Source organism: Dromaius novaehollandiae, chromosome 1 (genome assembly GCF_036370855.1).
Source record: "Dromaius novaehollandiae isolate bDroNov1 chromosome 1, bDroNov1.hap1, whole genome shotgun sequence".
Classification (NCBI taxonomy): Eukaryota; Metazoa; Chordata; class Aves; order Casuariiformes; family Dromaiidae; genus Dromaius; species Dromaius novaehollandiae.
In genome coordinates this window covers 10,293,532-10,315,219 of record NC_088098.1, presented here as the reverse complement: position 1 = coordinate 10,315,219, position 21,688 = coordinate 10,293,532, and the positions used below count along the sequence as shown (strand labels likewise).

Sequence of the window (21,688 nt, the reverse complement as noted above, 5' to 3'; positions counted from 1 at the left end):
TTATGAGTACTTTGAAGGAGAGGCTTAAAACTAAAAAGTTGTTTCTCCAATTTTCAAAATTATCAGTAAAGACTTACAAAATTCTGTGTTTTGGAAAGAAAAATGAAACTAAAATAGGAAAATAACTGATTAAGCAGCAACGTAGCAGGTAAATACTGAATTATAAGAATCAGAACTTAAATATTAGTCAACAGTAGGACGAATTTTGTTTTAGATGTATTAATTCACAATATTTGTATGTAGAATGGTCACTGTTACACTTCGCTTAGTGCTGATAAGATTCCATCTGGGTTAGGGAGTAGGGGATAAAAAAGTTAGAGACACTTGTGTGAAGACAAAGTGGAGTCTCTTGCATTATTTCTAAATATCTCAATAGTAGTGTTCTATGAAGAAAGGTTTAAAAATTAACTTTTTTTTAGACTAGAAAGACTGCGGTAACGTTAAATTCATGTATTTTAGATAGAAAACTGTCACTTGTTTCTGTTTTCCTACCCTTTTCTTTGGTAGCTAATCAACTTTAATTATAAAAAAGAACATGTAGGATGTTGGAAAACTGATTTTTTAGGTTGAAGAAAATGAAGGACACCTAGGCATCTCCACTGCTGAGATTAAGAACAGATATACCTAGAACAGACTAGTCTAAGTTCTTGTTGCCTTGGAAGAGGAAGATGGGCTAGGTGACTTCTAAGTGTCTGGCCTACCCCTTATTTTTCTTCACTAAATATAGAAGCAGACAATTTAAAACCTGTAAAATGTGGTGAAACATGTAACCCATTTTTAAGTTACATATCATAAAACCAATAGCATTTCTGGAGCAGTGGAAAGGAGCAAAGGAAGTTCACTATCAATGCAGTGTTTGTCAGCGTTCTGACAGATTAACTGGAAATCACGCCAAACCTTCTACTGCTGCCTTAACAGTATTCCTGATTAGTTAAAACTACCCATATAGATAAATGAGATACATGTAGCTTGACCTATTTGTTGATTAGGGCATAGATACTGTTATAAAAATTACCTACTGAAAACTATATAATTACTGAATATACAGAAAAAGAGTACTGTTTTTACTAACAGTAGCTTCCATGTATTGACTCAGAAAGACAAAGCATCCAGTAACAGTTTAGGTAATAGTTAGTTTTCTACCCTGTATTATTTTTAAAAGAACTCTGTTTCCAGCCTTTACATCTGACACTTGACTTTCTCCATGGTATTTAGGAAGTTCTAGTAGTCTTGTTTCAGTGTCAAGTGTTTTCTACTACTACATGCTTTATGTTCATCAATGAACTCTTCCTTCACACTCCTGTACAGTAATTTTTAGATGTTTTCCATTTTATTTTGAATTAATGCTACAGAGATGACTGAAACTTGGGGGGGGGGGGGGGGGGAGGGGGGGCTAACTGAAAGAAGCACTTATGTGATGAAGCTCCATTCACAAAGAAGTAGGAGTGGAGTCTTCCAAGGAAAGCTGACTCAAGGTCTGCTACAGAACGGGACGCTTTTCTGTGTGTAAAAATGTGCATGATGCTACTCTTGCAACTTCAAGGCTCTTGATGACACAAACATACCTACTATTACAGAGGCGTGTGTGTGGTGTGGTTTTTTTGTTTGTTTGGTTGGCTTTTTTTTTTGAAAACCCACCCCCCTCACAGCAAGGGACTGGGGCTGTGGGATTCCCATGGCAGATAATTTTTGATGCTTTTTTTCCAGAAGTATCACTTCAAGGGAGTTAAAATCCATTTGATTTTGCTCAAGTAAGGAAATTTTGCATGTGTTGTGGTTAGCTGCACTGCAGTTTGCTAAATAGAGTGGGTACCTTAAACATGAGTGTAGTTTTTAATAAAATGTAAATACCAAATCTCTAATTGCTAGATTTTTAATGCACCCTTCCATAGATATGTATTTATTCAAAAACTGTAAGTATATAAGATAATAACTCTTTATAACATTGAGAAAGTATTTAGATTGACTCTTCTGGTCCATTTAAAATATACACTGTAAATAGAAATTTCTATATTTTAAACTATCCCTCCCCATTTGTTAATGTGTACCAGCTGTATAGTGGTTTGTCAGTACTAAGTAAGCTACTGTTTTATCTCACTCAGAAATCTGTTATGCTCTCTATTAAATATATTGCATTTTCTCTTGTAAGAGCTGGTTTGCACCTAAAACATTTTATTGAATACTACCATATTATTATTTTCTTGAATGAAAACACTCAAGGTAAATATTCTAATTAAGTAACTTTTTTTTTTAATGACTATTGTGTTAATATTTTGACAACTTGCTCCTTCACTTCTGTATCAGGGTGATGCAATAAAGATGCCAATTTCTGAGCAAATGGGGTGGAATCCCCGCAGAGTGTGAAGAAAACTGAATCTTCACTGTACCAGTTCTGAAGCATGGTGCCATCTTCATTGCTTACGTTCTTTTTCAAATTTGCTGCAAACATGAGGGCTCTGAGCAGAATGTCTCTGTTTATACAGTTGTCAAAAAGTAACAGCAATGATGGCACCTAGGATATTCAATAAATAATCCACATATAATCATTAGCATTAAGTACATCTGTTAAATTACATTTGTTAAATAAATCTCCTAACTTTTAAAAATGGAAACAAATCTACACGTCAACCATCTAAAACAGAAACCTCATAAAATATCAGAACCCCATATGCTGTGAAAGCGTGCCAGAAACTTGCACAGCGTGCACATTTCCTCTTCATAGAAAAGACTGGCTTGTGCAGCACAGACTAGTAAGTGCTTTGTACTTTGAATCTCCAAAACGTGGCTGTCTGGAAAATTCCTATTTGGAAGAGAGAGTCTGCTTTCCTTCTAAATAATGTTTCTTTTGCCCTTTAGGGTGATCTGAATGTTTGTACATTAATACATTTAGGTGTCTGATAGACCAGAAAAGGATACATTTTTGACATAGTAGAGAACTGAACATTTAGCTACTCAAATCTTGTTCTATACTTTGAATAATGAAAAGCAGGTAGCATACAGATTAGCTGTGCCCCTTGGAGATACATAGCTCAAAAATTAAACTTTGATTTTAAATCAGCCATTGAATATTTTAAAAATCTTAGTTTGGGAGGGAAGCAGCACCATTCCAGCCCCTTACTGTTGTTTCGATGTGACAAAGGATATAATTGAAATAAAGCTGTATGGTAGCAAAACCTGCAGTAGCTAATGTCAGATGAAGTTCTGCATGGAGACATAAGGAAATGCACACAGAAAGGCAGTTTAAAGTACTTAGATATAACAGATGCATCTGTATAAACAGGTGAGGATTTTAGTGGAATTTGGTTTTCCTAGGTATAGTATGTTAGATACAGAAACAGCTGTTGAGAATTTAGGACTGGTTGTGGCTGGCTGCACATCTGGAAATGAGGTTTTAGGGGTTTTTTGAAACTTACAGGGTACCTGGTACGTTACATATGAAAGACCATCGTACTGCCTGTTAGGTTATGTGGTTAAAAACCTTGTCTCCACAGGCAGAAAGAAGCACAGAGAGACAATGGCATGTAGGGGAACCCAAATAATACCTGCCCCTGCTACTCCCACCTGAGCAGACTGATCAGCCTATCAAGGGCCAATCTCCACAAGCACAGAGGCATGAAGGCAGGCAAGGAACCCAAATTAGCAACCTTGTCCAGGCTTCCCACAGAGCTGTCCCGGGGCCCCATCAGCCTTGCTGCCCAGGTGTGAAACCCAGCACGATGAATCAAGGGCAACAGCTCTCCAGAGCACCTTTCAGACTGAGGAGGGTTACTGCCTTAGGGGTAAGGGACACATTACGGGATCCAGGGGAAGTTTAGGGGAGGAATCAAAGGTGGAGAAAAGGAAGGCTCTAGGTGATTTGGAGAGGAAAAAACATGGGAAAATAGAGGAGTGTGGGAATAAAAAGGGGTTGGCCACATGTAAATGAGGCTGGTCAGTACACTTGTCTGGCTGTGCCTTTTGCCTCATCAGCACAGTCTGTCCTACCTTCTTATTAAATTCCTTTCCAACTATTTTTCTGGATGAGAGACTCTATTCTGTGCACGTGCTGGGTTAGAGCAGCCTTTGTATCTATGGTGCCAGCAACTCGCAAGACCAAAGAGAGTGAAATTAAGTGCCAGCAACTGGAGGTCGACCACAGGTCAGATGGCCCCTGTGTCTGTGGTGCTAGCAACCGGAGCGAGTGAGGGTGTGAGTGCCAGTAACTGGAGGGGGACCATGGGTCATAGCAGCCTGTGTGTCTGTGGTGACAGCAACTGGAGCAAGGCAGTGCGTGGATGTCCTACCAGACTGGCAGCAAGTAGGTGGAGTGAGCTGGGCTCCAGGTATCCACATGTATCTATCTCCAATGGTGAGGCCACAGGGCAGCTGGCTACCTGGGGTGGGGTGGGAACCAGAGGCATCCAGGCTGGCTGCCAGGGAGACCATGGGTCTGGGATAGACTGGGAGACCCGTGTGCATTTGTCTCTATGGGTAAGACCACAAGGGAGTCCCAGCCAACTGCTAAGGAGACTATGGAGTCTGGGTGTCAACTGAGACCCATTTGTCTATATGTCTGGGGTGTGTGCATGTGTATGCATCTGAGCACCTGGAAGTGTGAGGATCCAGGACCAGCTACTGGATGGACAGCATGTCCAAGGCCAGCTACTGGACAGATTGTGCGTGTGTGTGCGCACGTGCTCTTTATCAGCTACTGGGTGAACTGAGGACCAGTGTCTAAGCCCAGTTGCTGGAGGGATCCACACTGTGCATATGTATATGTATGTATGTCCCACAAACAGAGCTTCCTCCTAATCAGCAGGGAAGGACACAGAGTGAGGCTGTTGCTGCTGTTTGTGTGAGTGCTGAGTGTGCCTGTTCATGCTGATCTGTGTGGCCAGCCGTCTATATACATTGTATACGGGTGCCTATTGGGAATACATTCTCACCCTTGCTACTGGTTGAACCTCGGGTCATGAAGCTGCAGCAGCCTTGTTCTGTTGGCCTACAGGGTTCGGCCTCCTTACCTACCACTGCCCATTTGGGGGAAAGGGGAAGTGAAAACAGGCTTCTGCAAACTGTCATGGACTGTTTGGAATGCTATACAGGCACCCAGCTGTTTTCATGTGCATATGCCCTGTCACTCTCCCTTTGCAAGTGTGGTATCTGTATTACGCTACAATCTGGAAGATTAATACGGGAACGAGTGTATACTTTAGGGTACTAATTTTAACCTAATATTTGATAGTAGGTACTTGCTAGAGTTCTACTCTTGAGTTTCATATATACTTTTAATACATTTAAACTTTTAAATACATATATAGAGATGTGTGTGTATATATACATATATATCATATATACATATATGATCTTTCATACATATAAATGATAAAAATGTAATGAAATAGCAAGAACCTTACCTGAGCTCTGAGAATGTGTCTTGTCATGGCTGGGTTCACAGATAGGTTCACAAGTACTTTCAGAACTTGAATCTGAAACGAGAAACAAAATTCACTACAAACTCCAAAAACAGAACATGTGAGAAAATAAATTAATTTTCCATTATCTTTTTCTCCTACACTTCTTGGTTTTTCCCCTTACTTGCCCCACCACATTTTACTGTAGTCCACCATCCTCTGACTTCCCATAACCATTCCTTTCTTCAAGGATGTCTATACAGCTTCTCTTTTCAATATATTTTGCTTGCTGAGCAACAGCGTCTGTTATCTATTTACTGCTACTGTACAAGTGCAAACTACCAGCCTCTCTGTATTTTTCATCAAAGCAAGGAAAGGCTCACAGAAAACAGAATCTGCTTTTGTTAACATTATTATCAAACTGTAACGACTCCAATATACTCTGTCTTTTTATATGAAAAAAAGGATGGAAGAATTTGGCTTTTCTCATGATTTTAACTTTCACACATTTACATCAGCAAATTAAATGACTCAACTCACTTTGTAATCCAGGCTTATACAAATTTTAAATACACTATAGTACTGATATTTTCTTAATATTTTAAGAGCAGGAGGTGAGACATTGAAAAGAGATGCTAATCTGAAAATATGCAGACAAGGAACAGAATTCCTCCCCCCCCCCCCCCCCAAAAAAAAAAAACCCTCAGCCTATTAATTTCTTATACTCAAGAAGTCTAGATTATTTTTTCTGTTACACTCAGAGAGGGCATCTTTCTTGATGAAATGCATTTTCAGAAGGCCAAAAAGTATTCACTCATTCCCTTTTGCATCTGTGCCCTTCACAAAAGCGACTGAAACACTACATTCCTAAATAACTATTACATGTCCCTGTGACACTTGCAGAGTTACAACTACATACTATTGTTACAAAAAGTCCCTAAAACATGCGTACACACAAGAAAGTTTATAAGTGACAAAATAAGGTTGGTTTTTTTTTTAACAGAACAGTCTGAACTCTCATCTCTTCCATTCCCAAACAGGCCTACAATTTTTCACAACAGACAAGTGTGGCTTTGTAATCATTTTAGCAGTAGTTACTGTTTTGCAGTGCAATTTATAAGTATACTGGTGAGCAGATACATACAGAACTAATGAGCATCAATCATATTTCAGTGATGACTTGGAGAGGGCAAGGTAAAATAGGTCAACTAACACCGTGAATTGCAGAGTTTAGTCTTTGGTATAAGGAAAAGAGCTTATGGAGTCACTAGCACATATGTACTAACTACAGATATTTTTAAAAGCAAATTCTGCTTACCTTAGATATCCTAATAAGGCAAGATGTATACACAACTCACAGTAGGTAAAATGTACAGAATATTTAACGTACACAGAGGATATTTAAATACTGTACTTCAAGTCTGATCAGAGGCACGTACAAACACACCTTTGTACCGTCTCAGACCTAATGTTCATGTCTACATCTTGTGGCACTAATCGTTTAAATAAACACAAGGAAAAGGCCAAAGGATACTTATTGTACTTAAGTTTAGTGGAACTTCATATTCAGGAAAACTAAGTTTGATCTAATAAAGCAATTGAGTGCACTGATATTGATGGTACTGTGACAACTTGAATAAATTCTGAATTTTGCCCATGTTTGAAGCTTTTCTCTTTCAATATTTCTGACAATTCACAAATAAGCATAATTTCACATTACAGTCAATAGGGTTGCAAGAGATGAAGTGAGATTATGCTGCTAATAATTATTATGGCCATGTACATCAAGCTCATCAGAGAGTGCACTTCTGCACTCATGTCTTGTCTATGAAATGTATATTTACTATGATCTACTCTGTGTGTATCCAGAGCTTCCAAAAAAACCTACTGCATACAGGAAAAGAAATCCAGAGCTACAGTAATCATGTGATTTCTAAGCGAAACTCACTGGTTGGCATGTTTACCCAGAGAGTTTCATGCGTGAATGAAGCCTTTTACATGCAGATCCTCCTTGCTCTGTGGTTTAGTAGCAATGTGTAGTGAGCAGAAGAGAATCTTAGAGTTGCTATAGCAAAGACACGGGGCAACAGCAGTGCACACAGCACTGGTCTCCCACAGCTCTCGCCCAGTGGCTGGAGTATCACGATTCCCTTCCTCCCTGAAAATGTTTTTCCATCCAGTTTTTCCTCATATGGGAAAGAAAGGCGTTATGTAAAAAGATGCTTAGAAAGTACCCTCTCTTCCTGAATTTGCTCAGAAGAAGCAATACAGATCCCTATTTTAAGGATTTCATGTACTATCTGCTATCTATTAATGAATATTTAATTTTCTAAACACGATCTAAACAATTTTAGAAAAATGGTATAAAGGAGGCAAGTAAAGTAACTTGATAAATGGTTTTTCACAATACAGTACCCAGTACCTGTGTCCTTTCATTTCCTTCTGAAAGCAAATGAAGAAAGCATGGAATTGAGTTTATCATCATATGGTGGTAGTCACTGGTAACAGACATATTTGTCAACAATCTGAGTCCAGCTAGCTGCAAATCAGAGTTCAAGGGAGCTGACTCAATGTCCTTACAAACTTGCATAATATATACCTGGGAAAAAAAAAGAAGGAGATAAGAGAGAAGACATTTTTTGATACAAGTAGAACTCTTATTCACAAATACTATCGGTCATCTTAGGCACAGCAGCCTAAAATCTTGCATACTGGTGGCTGAAACCATAACCTGATCAAGGCACTCAAAAACAAGCATTTCTTTTTTAATATACAAATATTCTGCTAGCATAATAGGGGCACACATTACAGAGTCATGCTTGCTAACTTTCCTGGAGCATAAGTTGCTCTGAAAATGCGAATTGCTTTGACTTCATTCCAGAACTAGCACATTTGCTGTAAGGACTTACTCAAAAATCACTTACAGCCACTAAGTTCTTCTTAGATGCTGAGAACAAGCTAAGGATAAGTCTTGGAATTAAATCCTTTCCTCCAACCATTTGGCCCATTCACCAGAGTATTAATCAGGAACAATGATGACAACTGACAACCAACAAGTATGATTTACCGAATTTCCTTCTGGGTGACAGCATACAACATCTTCAAGCCCTAACTAAGAAGGAAACAATTTTCCCCTTTATCAAAGAAGTTGTTTTCTGCCCATACAAATACTTGCTGTTGGCAAGCACTACTTAAAAAAAATTGCTCAGGACTAAAGACGCTGCAAACTACTATATACAGTCAAACTGCTCTTTTTATCAAGCTAATGCAAAAGCTACTAAAAATCTTCAAATCTGCATGTCTGCTCACTGCCTGGACCCTTCTTGATTTATTGAGAAATAAGACGATGAAAACAGCTGCTTTTTTGATGGCTGGCCCCCTCTCATCCATACCATTTACTGCATTTACTAGTGAGACTTATTACCATTGCTTATTATAGACTGTTCTCTAAGATGAAAGTACTGTCCTCAAAAATTGGTCTCAGACCAACCCAGGGGATCAGTAATAGCTTTCTCCAGTTCCCTTCTCTACGGAGTCATGCTAGGTTTGGCCTGCCACTCATCTTATTAAGCAACCTTTGCCGACGTTCTAGACACATTTGGAAATATGTCATGCCCCACGTTCTCTTACTATCAAATCTTGACAGCACAATCTGTGTTTACGAGCATTTGGTAAAAGCTAAACATAGACTGCCTAGTTTCTTAAGTGTCTTTTTAAAAAATGTAACCGGTAGTGATGCAGTGCATTTTTTGAAGCTATTCCCTTTGGCCTTGGGATGCACAGATGATCCAGATCTGCTGACTTGTAAGTATTACTAACTTCAAAACATTTTGGCATTTTCTCTTGTATTTAACAATTATGCTGAAAATTCTTCATTATTTCCTATATCCACATTACTTTGATTTTTCCCCTTTAGGAAACTTACCTGTATCTCTTTCTGATTTTTAATGTTCATACTCAAATTATTAAGAGCATTTAGTGCTTTTTCTTTAACCCTGGGGATGCAATCCGAGAGCACCCTTCCAATAATAGAAAGGCCATCCAAATTTCGAATTATATCCTGAAATATAAACCAGATATTCAATAAGATTACTATGAATTTTAAATTAAATGCTGAAGGCCTTCCTGAAATAAAGTTTCCGTTTCAACACAAAGAGAACATCTGAATGAAGACTTCTGGAACAGACTACGTCTCTTTAAAGTAGGCATATTGACAGTTGTTTTTTCTCCACATTATCATTCCATACAAAAATAAAATATGCATACTATTTATTTTAAAACTGACATCACCTTACAGTATCAAACCATGTCTGAAAATAACTTTCGTTTGACAAAGACAACAATGGCATATATCCTTCTGAAGAGTTGCTCATAAAATTAACAAATTTTGGAAGAGCTCACAAATTAAGACAGCTCCTAGAACAGGTAAAATAAGATCTGTTATGTTTTGCTTGTGTCAAATTAAAGGATGTTAATTCTATGAAGATGCGCAATCACTAAGCTACCTTTTGGCTTTGCATATATTGCTTCCATTGAAATTAAGAACAGTCCTGCTTGGGGCTAAAGTATATCCCCTTATCTGACAATGGCAAAACACCTTCGCTTTTAAGATCTGACCTGCAAAACCTGCCTAAATCATTTCAGATTATAAATGATCAAAGATAAATAATTATTGCATAATGAGAATAGCTCATAATTCTATTAATCTCTATTCTCATAATGAGAACAGAATAGCTGAGCCAGTGAACAGGTCACAGTATCTAAAACGCCTGTCTGAACAAAACAGAATTTCAAGCTGCAGCTTTACAGTATCACAGGGAGAGGTTCTAAAACTTTATCTTTCTTTTCCCTTGAAAGTTTGTTTTTTCAGTCCTCTCACTCAGAACTCCAACTATCATCCAAAAACCACTACAGCGTTTTCAAGAAAATGAAAAATGGGCCTCGAGATTTCATGACCTTCCAGCAGTTCTGAGAGATTTCTATTCAGAAAATGATTTTAAGAAGCCAAAGTAGTTAGTATAGTTATAAGTATCTCAAAACAACAAAAAAGTGACTTCTGGAGGAAACATTTGGACATTTTATCACAATCCATTTTGATAAAGAAATGACAAAAATGGATGCTTATTTTCCTCTACACAGGCATGAAAATACGCATCCATCTAAAAGTCTTCCTGTGTATTTCTAATTGAATTGAACGGACTTGCACAGTTGGAAAGTTGCTAACTATGATATAGTTGGCATACAACTTTATAAACATAAGAAATAGTTTAAATTATCCGAGTAAATTTCAGACCTGATCCTGAAACCTGCAAGTATTTAACCCTTCTCAAATTCAACCCTTTAACTGACATTATGTTACTTTAAGCAATGAAAGATATAAAGATATTTATAGCATTTTTACAATACAGAGCTCTGTACAAACATTAAGTTGTACACAATTTATACAAACATTAACCTTACATAAGTCTTGTAATGCAAGTAGGTTATATTCTTTGGAATAACAGAAAATTAAGGCATAAACATAAAATGGATGTTAGATATCACTGCCTCCAGTCTCATGTTACTCTTATGAAGAACAGCACCTCTCATTTTCCAAACTAACTAATATTGAAACACCGTTGTTTGCTATAAAACAAAACTTACTTGATTCACAGAGAAGGCAGCACTGTTGCTGAGAGTGATTAAAGCTTGTTCTTGAATTAATGGATCATCTGTGGACTGGAGTAAGTGAATAAGTTTCTGCAGATCATCAGCATCCATGGTATGGGGTGATTTGGGAGGATGGTTATCTGTCAACACTAAAAAATTAAATAAAATACTTTATATAAAGTTTGAGACATTTCCATTAGCTACCACTTAATGTCTTTGGAAACCTGAGTTTCAGCTCTCGGTTGCAGGCCACAGCGATCTGAGTTTTACTGTATCCAACCATCATATAATGGCAAAAAGATTCTGTTTTACAACAGAAGTAGGATTTCACTCCCTTTTCTTGGGCCTTATGACTTCTTTTCAAAGTAGAAAATACAAGGAGCACATAGTAATAACTTGGGATGTTATTCTTTGGTTAACCACCAGCAAAACCTTCCTTCCAAAATTATTAGCAATATTCACCAAACACGTAAAATTTTCCTTCTGTTCTCTGCAATGAAATTTGTGACTCTGGACACTGCAGGAAAAGAGACTAAAACTTCTGACCTGCTGACTGCTGCTTCCAGAAACTGCGGCTAACGCCGTTTTGCTGGCACGCGCGGGCGTACCCTGGGCAGGGTGCGCAGCCCTTTTTAATTCCTCATTTGCGCCGCCACCATTCGCCATGCAAACACCTCACCAACTCTCTGACAGAAAGGTCCAAGTTCATTATGATTACCCAAGGGCTAGCTTGAAAAATAAACATCTTTTTTTTTTTTCATCCTCTGTTTTATGACAAAGAACAGCGCTGCCGCGCCCTCGCTCTGCTGCCGCCCGAGTCTCACCCGAGGGCGGGCCGCAGGGCGCCTCCCGGCCGCCCCCGGCCGAAGCGCCTGGTCCCCGCCGCCCCCGGCGGCCTCCGCCCGCCGCCCGCCGCCAGAGGCAGTAACAGGCGCCGGCCGCCAGCAGCAGCAGCCCCAGCGCACCGGCCCTCAGCGCGGCGCCCCGCGCCGCTCCCATCCCCGGCCCGCCACCGCCACGGCCGCCGCCGCCGCGCGGGGCCGCCCCATCCGGCGCCGCCCGGGCCCGACCCCCGCCACCGCCACGGCCGCCGCCGCCGCCGCGCGGGGCCGCCCCATCCGGCACCGCCCGGGCCCGACCCCCGCCCCGCCGCAGCCGCGCGGCTCCGGCTCCTCGCGGCTCGTCACCGCCTTGCGGTTACCGGCGGGGGGCTGCAGGAAGCAAAAATACTATGTAAAGTTTTAATAAAACATGGCAACGTATTAAATATATATATACACACTGAAAAGATCTAATTGCTAGAGATACCCCTCTCTCAGCCTCTTTTTACGCGGCAGCCTAAAGGCCCTCTCGCGCCTGCAGCAGTGACCCCGGAGCAGGGCGAGCGGGGCCCGGCCCGCAGGCCCGCGCGTTGCCAGGCAACCGCCGCCGCAGCCCTGCGCGGCGCCGCCATGTCGTCCCTCAGGGACGCGGGCCCCGAGCTCCGAGCCTACTTCAGGCGCCACAACCTCCTCGGCCTCTACGAGGTAACGGCCGCGGCCGCTCCCCGCGCTCCCGCCGGCCCCGTGAAGGCGGGCTATGGCGGGCGGCGGCAGCAAACCGCCTCCCCCCGGCGACCTGGACCCCACCGCCGCTTGCCGCGCAGGCGCCGCTGCCGGCGGCGGGAGGGAAAAGGGCGCCCTGGATGCTGCGGGCCGGGCCCGCGCCATGGCCGCGGCGGGGAGCGCGGCGCCCCGCGGCCCTGCGCCGCTGCCCTCGCAGGCTGACGGGCTTCAGCCGCTCAAGTCGGCGGGACCACAGACTTCCCCGTTAGCATTCGCGGGCGGGAGGCGACGCTATCGCTCAGGAGTACCCCCCCCCCCCAGGAATACCCCCCCTCTCAGAAACACACCCCGTCAGAAACACCCCCCCTCAGAAACACCCCCCCCCTCAGGAATAGCCCCCCGTCAGGAGTACCCCCCTCAGAAACAACCCCCCTCAGAAACATCCCCCTCAGGAATGTCCTCCCTCAGAAACAGCCTCTCAGAAATATCCCCTCTCAAAAACAGCCCTCTCAGAAACACCCCCCTCAGGAATAACCCCCCTCAGGAACACCCCCTCAGGAGTACCTGCCTCAGAAATGACGCCACGGCCACAGTACTCCTGACCCTAATGCTGCTGGATGCTGGGTGTCAAGTTGATTTTTGCTCTTTGCCTTCTCTTAACAGCATTCTTCAAGCAATTTATGAAGACTTTAAACATGGAAAGTTAGGTGGAACAAGATGATTCTACATCTTGATCCATGCTTAAACCCAAACTGTGACTGCGGTGAAGGCAAACAGTGAACTGCTTTGGCACCTTTGCTAGATTTGCTTAAGTTCCATGGTTGTAGAAATTGTTATTTTTAGATATTAGATATATTAGATATGGATATGTAGAATTGTTATTTCTAGATTTTAGGTGGAAACTAGAGTGTGTTCAGAGGCTGGATACTCTGTTTTGGACACTGCAGATACAATCAATAGTTTTCTATGGCCTGTAGTCCTGTCGAAGGTGGAGGTGGCCATTGACCATGTTTCAGACTTTCATGGATTGGGTGCCGCTAATTCGATTAAGCTACCAAAATTAGACCCAACATGCAAGCAGCTATCACAGCCAGGATTTCCATGGAAACATTAATAAAGAAATCTTGAACCAATTAGTGTAATTATAGAGCAGCAATGCCAAGCAGGCTATGAGTGAGTTCCTCTCACGAGAATCTGTCTCTTGATTGTTCTTTGCTTTTTTAAGCACAGAAAAACAAAAGATAAGGTGTAGCTGCATGAGGTGTATTTCTTGATTCAGCACTTCAAAAATAGCTCGTGTTTACGTTTCCAAGCAAAAGCTATAAATACCTTTGGAATAACAACAGCATTAAATTAATAACTAAAAATGAAATAATTAAATTTCAGATTAAAGGGAATTTCTTAAAGGAAGAAATGAGTTACAAAATTTCCTTATTTAAGATGTTTTAAAAAACCTTTTGAAAAAGTCTTTTTTTTTTCTTATTTTTTAAGGATTGATGCTCACCAATATCTGTATTTTAAATTTCTTGCTTTATTTTATTTTTATTGGCTTATAAAGTCACAGTATGCTTGGTGAGATGATAAATGAGATGATACTGGTCCTGATATTAAGGAACATAAAAGCTAAGCCCAAACCCGTGAACATTTCTGTATATACTGTTGAAATCAAGAGGAATATACAGTTCTAAAATGGCCGCTTGCTGAAGGCTGTGTATGATTAGGCCGTGGTTTGGACATGGTCCAAACGGAGTAGTCATGTCCAGAAAATTCGGGATTCCCTACTGCATCTGTTTCTTTCATTCTCATCTGATTTCTCCCCCTCGAGTCTCATGCAAATTCACTTTTAAGCAATATACATAAAAAGGTAAGCTGTAATCCTGCAAACACTTTGGATATAATGACTTTCACTGTTAAGACACTGTTATGTCCCGTCTATTCAATATTAAAATTAAATGTGGGCACAGAGCTGGCTCAGGATTTTTTTGCCATATTGAATTTTGCCATGATGGATGAATGGTTAAAGTGATGGGAAGAGGAATGAGGAGGTCGAGGAGCATGGCTTGGAATAGCAAAGCCTTTGAGGGAAGTCATCGTCGTAATGCTTAGAAACCTTAAGCAATCATTCAAGCTATTATGTTGTGCTGGGTGCTGTACGTTTATCAAAGGTGTTCCGTGCCCAAGTGGTTTATCACCTGATGATGAATTGGCAAATGGGCGTAAGGAAACATAAAGACACAGCGAGATCATTTGTAGTGAGCGAGAAAGGCAGTAGTCACAACATATCCACACCATAGCCATTGCCAAGGGTTTTTATCCAAGCTTCCCACAAAGAACAGCTTTTGTGGAACCTATGTAGTTCATTTCCTGATATTCTATAGGAAAAAACAGCATTACAGGACATACACTCTCTTGATTTTAGTATTTGGGGCTCTTGGAAAAGCACTGAATATTACGAGGGTCTGCAAGAAAACATCAAATTGTTAACAAAACTGCAGTGAATGGCATGTACAGACTCTGCATAGCTTTGGGGGTTTGGATAATTATTAGGTTTTATTTGTAGGTTTATATCTGTAATAAATTACTCATGGGTAGATGCTGTGTTGATTTATCCAGGATTATGAGTGAGAGGAAATGATGAAAATACACAACGGTTTAGAATTTTTGGTAAAAATGAGTGTGTTGCATTGGCACTACTTGATTTCTGAGGTACAGTGTAGATCTTGAAACTATTTGCTTTGGAAAACATGATAGACAAGACATGAATGTTTGCTTGTCCTCTAAGAAGATTTTCTAAGGCACAGCGGACAGTAATGCCATCCATTTTCTGTTGAAAATAAATGGAAGTCAGTGTCTTAGAAAATGTCTTTTAACATAACAGAACCATTGCTCTGTGTACTGAGGTCTTCTCAGTGGGCTGAAAAAAATGTTACAGTTGAACAGGTGAAACAGCTTTTTGGATATCAGGATCAAATGTTTTATTTTTATTCAGAGGATGAACCTTCTGACTGGTAATAGCTTTCTATTTCACACATGAATAAGGAAGGAGAATATGTACATGTACGTCTTTAAAGTTGCTGAATGCACACAGGCAAAAATGGTTCTTCCATTACTGAGCTTTAAACTGAACGCCGCACAGTTTTAAGACTTTCCCTTTGTGGACTTGCTTTAGACAACAGATGAACTTTTTCAGATTGCTGAATAGAATAATTTCATATGAAAATTGATCTAAATATTTCATTCTAGCCTGATTACTTCAGTTGTACTGTAGCAGTTCTGTTGATTTTTTTTTTTAACGTTTTGGCAGTCGGTTAGCTAGGGATTGTGAGGCTGAGTGAATAATAATTGTTTGACATGTAAGTATGCCTTTGTTTTAGTTACTCAGTGTTATGAATAGGTAAAATTTAGAGGTTGAGAAAAATTATAGGTGGACTCTTTCAGATTTCTTAGTCAAATTTGCACTGACTTAGTGCAGTTGTTTTCAGTTTTACTCTTGGCCTGAGCATCACTGAAGATTACCTGAATGAGGATTGCCAAGACAGGTGTTACAACATTTTTTTCTCATGCAAGTTTTTAAAAACAATTCTCAAATAAGTTAAATAGAGGCTTTGCAGTCCAGTGTGCGGTTGGATATTTTAGATTTCCTTTCTGTGAGACCTTTCAGAACATCCAAAGGAAAAACGTCACTTGTGCTCGTATAAAAAAAGCAAAAAACCCCCAAACTTGAAATAATAAAAAATGCAATTTGTATGGCAGACAGATATAGGCTTAATCCAGCAGAGGGAGCAGCTGAACAACCTTGAGATTGGTTTTGGAAAATCTGTCCATAGGAAAACATTTGAAGAAGGCCGTTTAACCGCCTGTATATTTCTTAAAATGGTATTAGTTGCCATGGTATACAATGATAAAAGTTAGATTTATAACGTTTTATTAGTATAGTCAATTATCCAGATATATTTTGAAAATTACATTTGTATTAAGAAGATTGGGTAGATACTAAGGTTAGAATCGGTGTGTTGTTTAGTGTTACAAATGTTCAAGGAGTGTAAATTGAAGACACTTGCCTCTTGTGGTGTCTGTGCATGAAGAAATATTACTTTGCCTTTTCATATAGTTCTTAATTTTTAAGCATCTAAAGAAAGAGCACATATTTATGGCCAAAAAAATCTCTGTTACTGTGCATCTGTGTTACAGCTGTCAGTGATCTGTTCCCTGAAACGGCACTGCAGAGTTACAGATCATTTGAGTTTGTACAGTGCGTAAATGATTGTGTTTGCATATTGAATTGCACATCAGATGTGTCACAGTTGCCTCAGACATTTTCTGTTTTAAATACTTAGTTTTATATTTATATAAACCGGTTGTAATAACAAACCAGAATCAGTATGGATGTTGGAAAATGAAGAAGATATTTCTACCTACTCAGTTTATAACCAAAAGGCAGCTGTTTGGGGGAAAAAACATTAGATTTAAGTGGATCGTGAGTTCACATAGTGAGGATTTTGGCGATGAGCTGAGGGAGGCTAGATCAGACTCTGCATGGCAACAGTTAGACATGGAGAGTTAGTATAATGCGAGGCACCACCCAGCTGCACCATGGAGAATGGTGCTCATGAGAAGTGGTAGCGACAATGAAAAAAGAATTCTCTCAGTGTCAGAACTGGAAGAAAATCTAAAATCTCAGGTGTTATTTTTGTGATAACTTTTACAAGCTATTTTCCTGATAGCAGGCAGAGGGAAATACGAACAGGAGAGTGTATCCCAGGAAAATATATTTTGCATCAATGTAGGTTAATCTCTACTTAAAGGTACACAGTCATATTTTGAAATTTTTACCAGGCACAGAAACTTTCAGTTTATAGTTTTGATTAAATATTCTCTATAGTAACCAGAGCTTGTCTGGTTATGCAAAGGTAAGGCAAAGTAGTCCAATAACCCACTACTGAAAAGTAGATCTTTTTATAAATTACATTTCATTTTCAATATTGGTTACAGATCAATTTCTGGTCAGGGTTCTCATTCAACATACTCTTTAATTCAAAGGATTAATCTAGTTTTGAATTCTGTTTTTCTTTAATTAAATAAAATTATCCAATCTTCTATGTATTTTTTCTTTAATGCACAGTAAAAACTGGAATTCTTAGTAGGCAGTGTTAGAGAAATACTGTGTGTTTTATTACTACCCAAACCCAGTGATTTTAAGTCTACTAATTGAAATATGCTGATACATTCAACCTTGCATTTAAAATACAAATGAAATCTAAGGATAAGTGATAAGAGGAAATGCATCTATTTTACAGTATTTTAAAGAAGCTAGTAGTTGCATTTATTGTAATAGTTTCATAGCTAGATGCTAATTTGCTGTTTCTTTTTGCAGGCTCTGCTTTGTGGTGTAATTGTTATGCGTCCAGAAGATCCATTTATATTTTTAGAAGAAAAACTCAAAGAAATAATGGAAAAGGGACCTGATGCTGGTTTATGGTACATCTTAAATATTTTTGTGTGTGCTATGTGGTATCACCTACACTTGCCATAACCTATCTGCAACAGTAGGAAACGCTGCTTTAACTGCTGAAAATTTGGGATGACTGTTAAATCAGTATTAAGATGAGAAACAAAATAGCTTCTATCTTGACCATTTCCTTTCAGATTATATTACATTAAATATGTTAGGCTCTGATGTACACAGTATTTCAAAATAGCTTAAAAGTAGCAATAAAATATGGTCATTTGTATTCATATTTTGTAAACATTTAAACATGGCAGCTATAGTTAGTTGTAATGAAAGTGATGTAGGTCAATCTTCTAATAGTAATGTTATAATAATAATATGTAACTATATTAGGTAGAGAGGAAAGATGCATTTTCTTTTTGTTATACTAATATCGTTAATATAACTTACTTCTTTTCTGAAGGTATATGTGTATTGATCCTTCTTTACGGACAAACTTGAAGAGGATTGCAGAAACTTACCTTAATACCCTTTTTGGACTAGATGATGAACAGCTGGTAAAAATCTTTGAGCATTTGCATTAACTCTATGCTGTGAAAGAAAATTTCTGTGCAGAATAGTCAAATTCTAGTTTCAAGTTTTTTCTTTTTTTATATAGTTTACATGAAGAATAGGATAGCTTACATTTCTTTCTCTTGATGTTGATTTGTAATCTTTCAAAAATTATCATCATCAGAGATGGGCGTAGCATGTGGGCATATGGGGGGGAACAAATACTACCTTTTCCAAATATGGTCATAATTAAAAAAATTTCCACGTGAATATGAATGCAGTTTCAATTGCATATTTTTTCCATGTATTGTTTAGTTTTATATAGACAGATTCCCCTAAATATGATCATGAAAATAGTTTAAAAAGGAAGTGAAGGAAGTTTACTAAAACTGTGCACTGACACACAATGACTGTTTTTACACTGTGTCTACACTTTTAAATTAAGTATGTCTGGGAACATTCCTGGCCGTTGTGGCCAGCTACTATGGAATGGCTTTTATTTATGTTAGTAAATTATCTTAGTCTTCAATACAGGGTGTGTGTATGCAGACTGTCTAGAGGCGATAGTTCCTGGATTGTTCTGTCAAACCATGATAGGAATTTTTCAAGAGAAGAATTAAGTGGTACAGGTAAATCCATGTCAGGGAATGTTTGAAGAGTTTACTATGGCCAGGTGTGTTCCACTGCCTGGAAGTGTTCCTGAGTATGTTTGAACGTACTAGCATAGACACAAGGTTACAGACTCATTCAGCTGTGGTTTATACATTTTAAATAAATAGAAAGTTTTGTTCTTTTATTTATACACATAAAATATAACATAAATGGATGTATTTAAAATAATTCTGTGTATATAAATTCGTATCTCTATATTTTACTGTTCCCAGCAAACCCAAATCCTGTTACAACTGCCATTCTAATTTATAAGTAGACAGATATAGTTAAACATTATTTTAGAGAACAAATGGTTGCATTTATGTTCTGTTTTATTGGTCACACTACAATAAGTTACATTTGTCATTGCATGACTGTCATCTAATACGTGTTTAGGCAGATATGAAGGATACCAAATAAAGAAAATAGCTTAATGGAGATTTTCTGTCACCAGTTTTCAGAATATTTTTTCTCTTTGAATATGAATACATTCATTCTGTCTACCCTTTGGAACTCTACACTAATTAATACTCTGTAGGATTATTTGTAGGACTTAAAATTACAGTTGAACACTGGTAAATTTGGAAAAATGCTGTCAACACTGACAATGAGTAGTTACAGTTAAACATAGTATTCTTGTATGTAAAGGAATAAGTAGGAAACTATTTTGATTTTACCGATCCAAAAAAGTTACCTGGAGAGAACAAAAAATGTTATTGTAAAATGTCCAGAAAGGAGAAAGTTGCTGTATGGCTGTGCAAGAAAGCAATCTAAGCAATTTAGTCAGTATATTGGCATGCAGATGTGAAAATTTTTCTCTTAGTTACCCCTGCGAAACTCTACTCAGTTTTGTCTTCTCTCAGTACCTCTGCATTTGTATCAGGAATTTACTGCGATTTTTTTCCATCTGCTTCCTCTTTAGCACTCACTCAAATATTATATTAATCAGCCTAAAATTAAAATGGTTGATTATACAGTGTATGTAAAATAACAGATAGAGAAACAAACATGTCTCAGTCAAATTCTCTCCTAGATTTTCCAAGGAGTAAGTGCAATAAATGATAAGAACTATTATTTTCTGAGGCTAAATTGCTGTTTTCACTTTACACATTCAAAGGACCATATTTTCTTTTACAGGGATATTCTTAAAATACAAGACCTTAGACCATGATCTTACGGAATTTTAGAAGTTCAAACAGGATTATTAAAATAAATATTGGTTAGAATCATGTGATGAGTGGTTTACGTACTAATGGTATGTAAAAGAGAAGAATTTTGACAAAGAGTAATTAAAATATTTCTTTTAATATACTCAGCTGCTAGATCCGGTTGATCAATAAAACAGTGCATTTAAGAGATAAAAGACTGAGACTCAGATTGAGCTTTCCCTCAAGTACACATACTAGTTCTGTTTTGTATGCTAATTTAGCTTTTCCTTTAACTTTTATGTTTAAAAACAGAGGTGTAATTTGATAGCAGAAGTACTAATAGCTATAAACAGAAAAATATATTTCAACATTTATCTCTCTAAAATACATACTTTAATTTGCACCAGTCCAATTGGAAAATAAAGATATGAGATTTCATATTTTTGTTTGAATTTTAAATATTCATAATACAGCACTGCTTTGTGTACTAATGCCATGAATAATTTGCTTAGGTGACTACAGAATTATGTGCCAAAGCATTGCACTTCTACAGCAGAAACTTAATGAAGTTATATTTTCGGTAAGTCTATGCATTTTACATATATCTCAGGAACATCTTAGGAAACATCCTTTAAGAAAGGAATAATTATGTCATTCCTCTGGCAAGAAAAAAGAGGTTTTCTTTCTCATTGAACAACGTAATAAGAGAGATTAGAAAACAAGATTTTCTGTTTTTACCTTACTTTAGTAATATTACTTTACATTAAAACTAGTTAATTCAGAATTTCTGCCTGCTTCAGGCCTGAACAAATTTAGTTGACGTTTCTGTACTTTGATCAGATCTATTTGTGAGGAATATGGTAATAAACCCAAGCTTTAAAGGATAATTTGAGACCTGCTGAAGTTTGGGTCTGAAAGTGAAAGACCTGGGTTCTCTTCTGCTCTTTCTTCAATTTTCTTTGTGCTCAGAGGTAAGTAATTTATGCTTTCTGTTGTCCAACTTTTCTCCTCTATAATGGGAAGATTATTAGATATATATTAGTTATGTTTAAAAAAACAGTTGTCACAAACTTACCCACTAATTCTTTGTTACGAAGTTGAATCAAAACTTAATGGTTCTCCTTTTAGAAGAGACCAGATTAGAGATTTAGCAATGCTGTTTTGCTTTGAAAAGCATACAGTACTCATTGTATCTGATGTACAACTCTCTTAGAAACACTAGTGTAAATCCTTGCTAAGAATCACAGAATCATAGGGTTGGAAAGGAGGTCAAGATGTTGCAAAGTATACCTAGGTCATCCG

General features: G+C 38.5%; 2 protein-coding genes across 6 annotated transcripts in view; one reads left to right on the top strand and one right to left on the bottom strand.

Moving 5' to 3' along the window:
* Positions 1-2,227: 2,227 nt before the first annotated feature.
* ARMC10 (armadillo repeat containing 10) lies at positions 2,228-12,488 on the bottom strand. Of its 5 annotated transcripts, none has more exons than XM_064505348.1 (6): positions 12,351-12,488; positions 11,037-11,191; positions 9,319-9,453; positions 7,816-7,992; positions 5,397-5,468; positions 2,228-2,512 (listed from the first exon to the last, which is right to left on the bottom strand). In XM_064505348.1, exons 2-6 carry the CDS (start codon positions 11,151-11,153, stop codon positions 2,258-2,260), a joined length of 756 nt encoding a protein of 251 aa, XP_064361418.1. In that variant the 5' UTR covers positions 11,154-11,191; positions 12,351-12,488; the 3' UTR covers positions 2,228-2,257. The 5 variants fall into 5 exon arrangements, with proteins under 5 accessions (XP_064361418.1, XP_064361411.1, XP_025953464.2 ...); XM_064505341.1 differs by having other exon boundaries at positions 12,325-12,459; XM_026097679.2 differs by lacking the exon at positions 12,351-12,488 and adding an exon at positions 11,867-12,162 and having other exon boundaries at positions 11,037-11,182.
* FBXL13 (F-box and leucine rich repeat protein 13) overlaps positions 12,460-21,688 on the top strand; it is a 98,599-nt gene continuing 89,370 nt past the window's right edge. The window contains exons 1-4 of the mRNA XM_064505255.1: positions 12,460-12,568; positions 17,961-18,064; positions 18,499-18,592; positions 20,899-20,966. Of these exons, the coding sequence (XP_064361325.1) occupies positions 12,494-12,568; positions 17,961-18,064; positions 18,499-18,592; positions 20,899-20,966 (341 nt within the window). The 5' untranslated portion in view covers positions 12,460-12,493. The remainder of the gene's footprint in view (positions 12,569-17,960; positions 18,065-18,498; positions 18,593-20,898; positions 20,967-21,688) is intronic.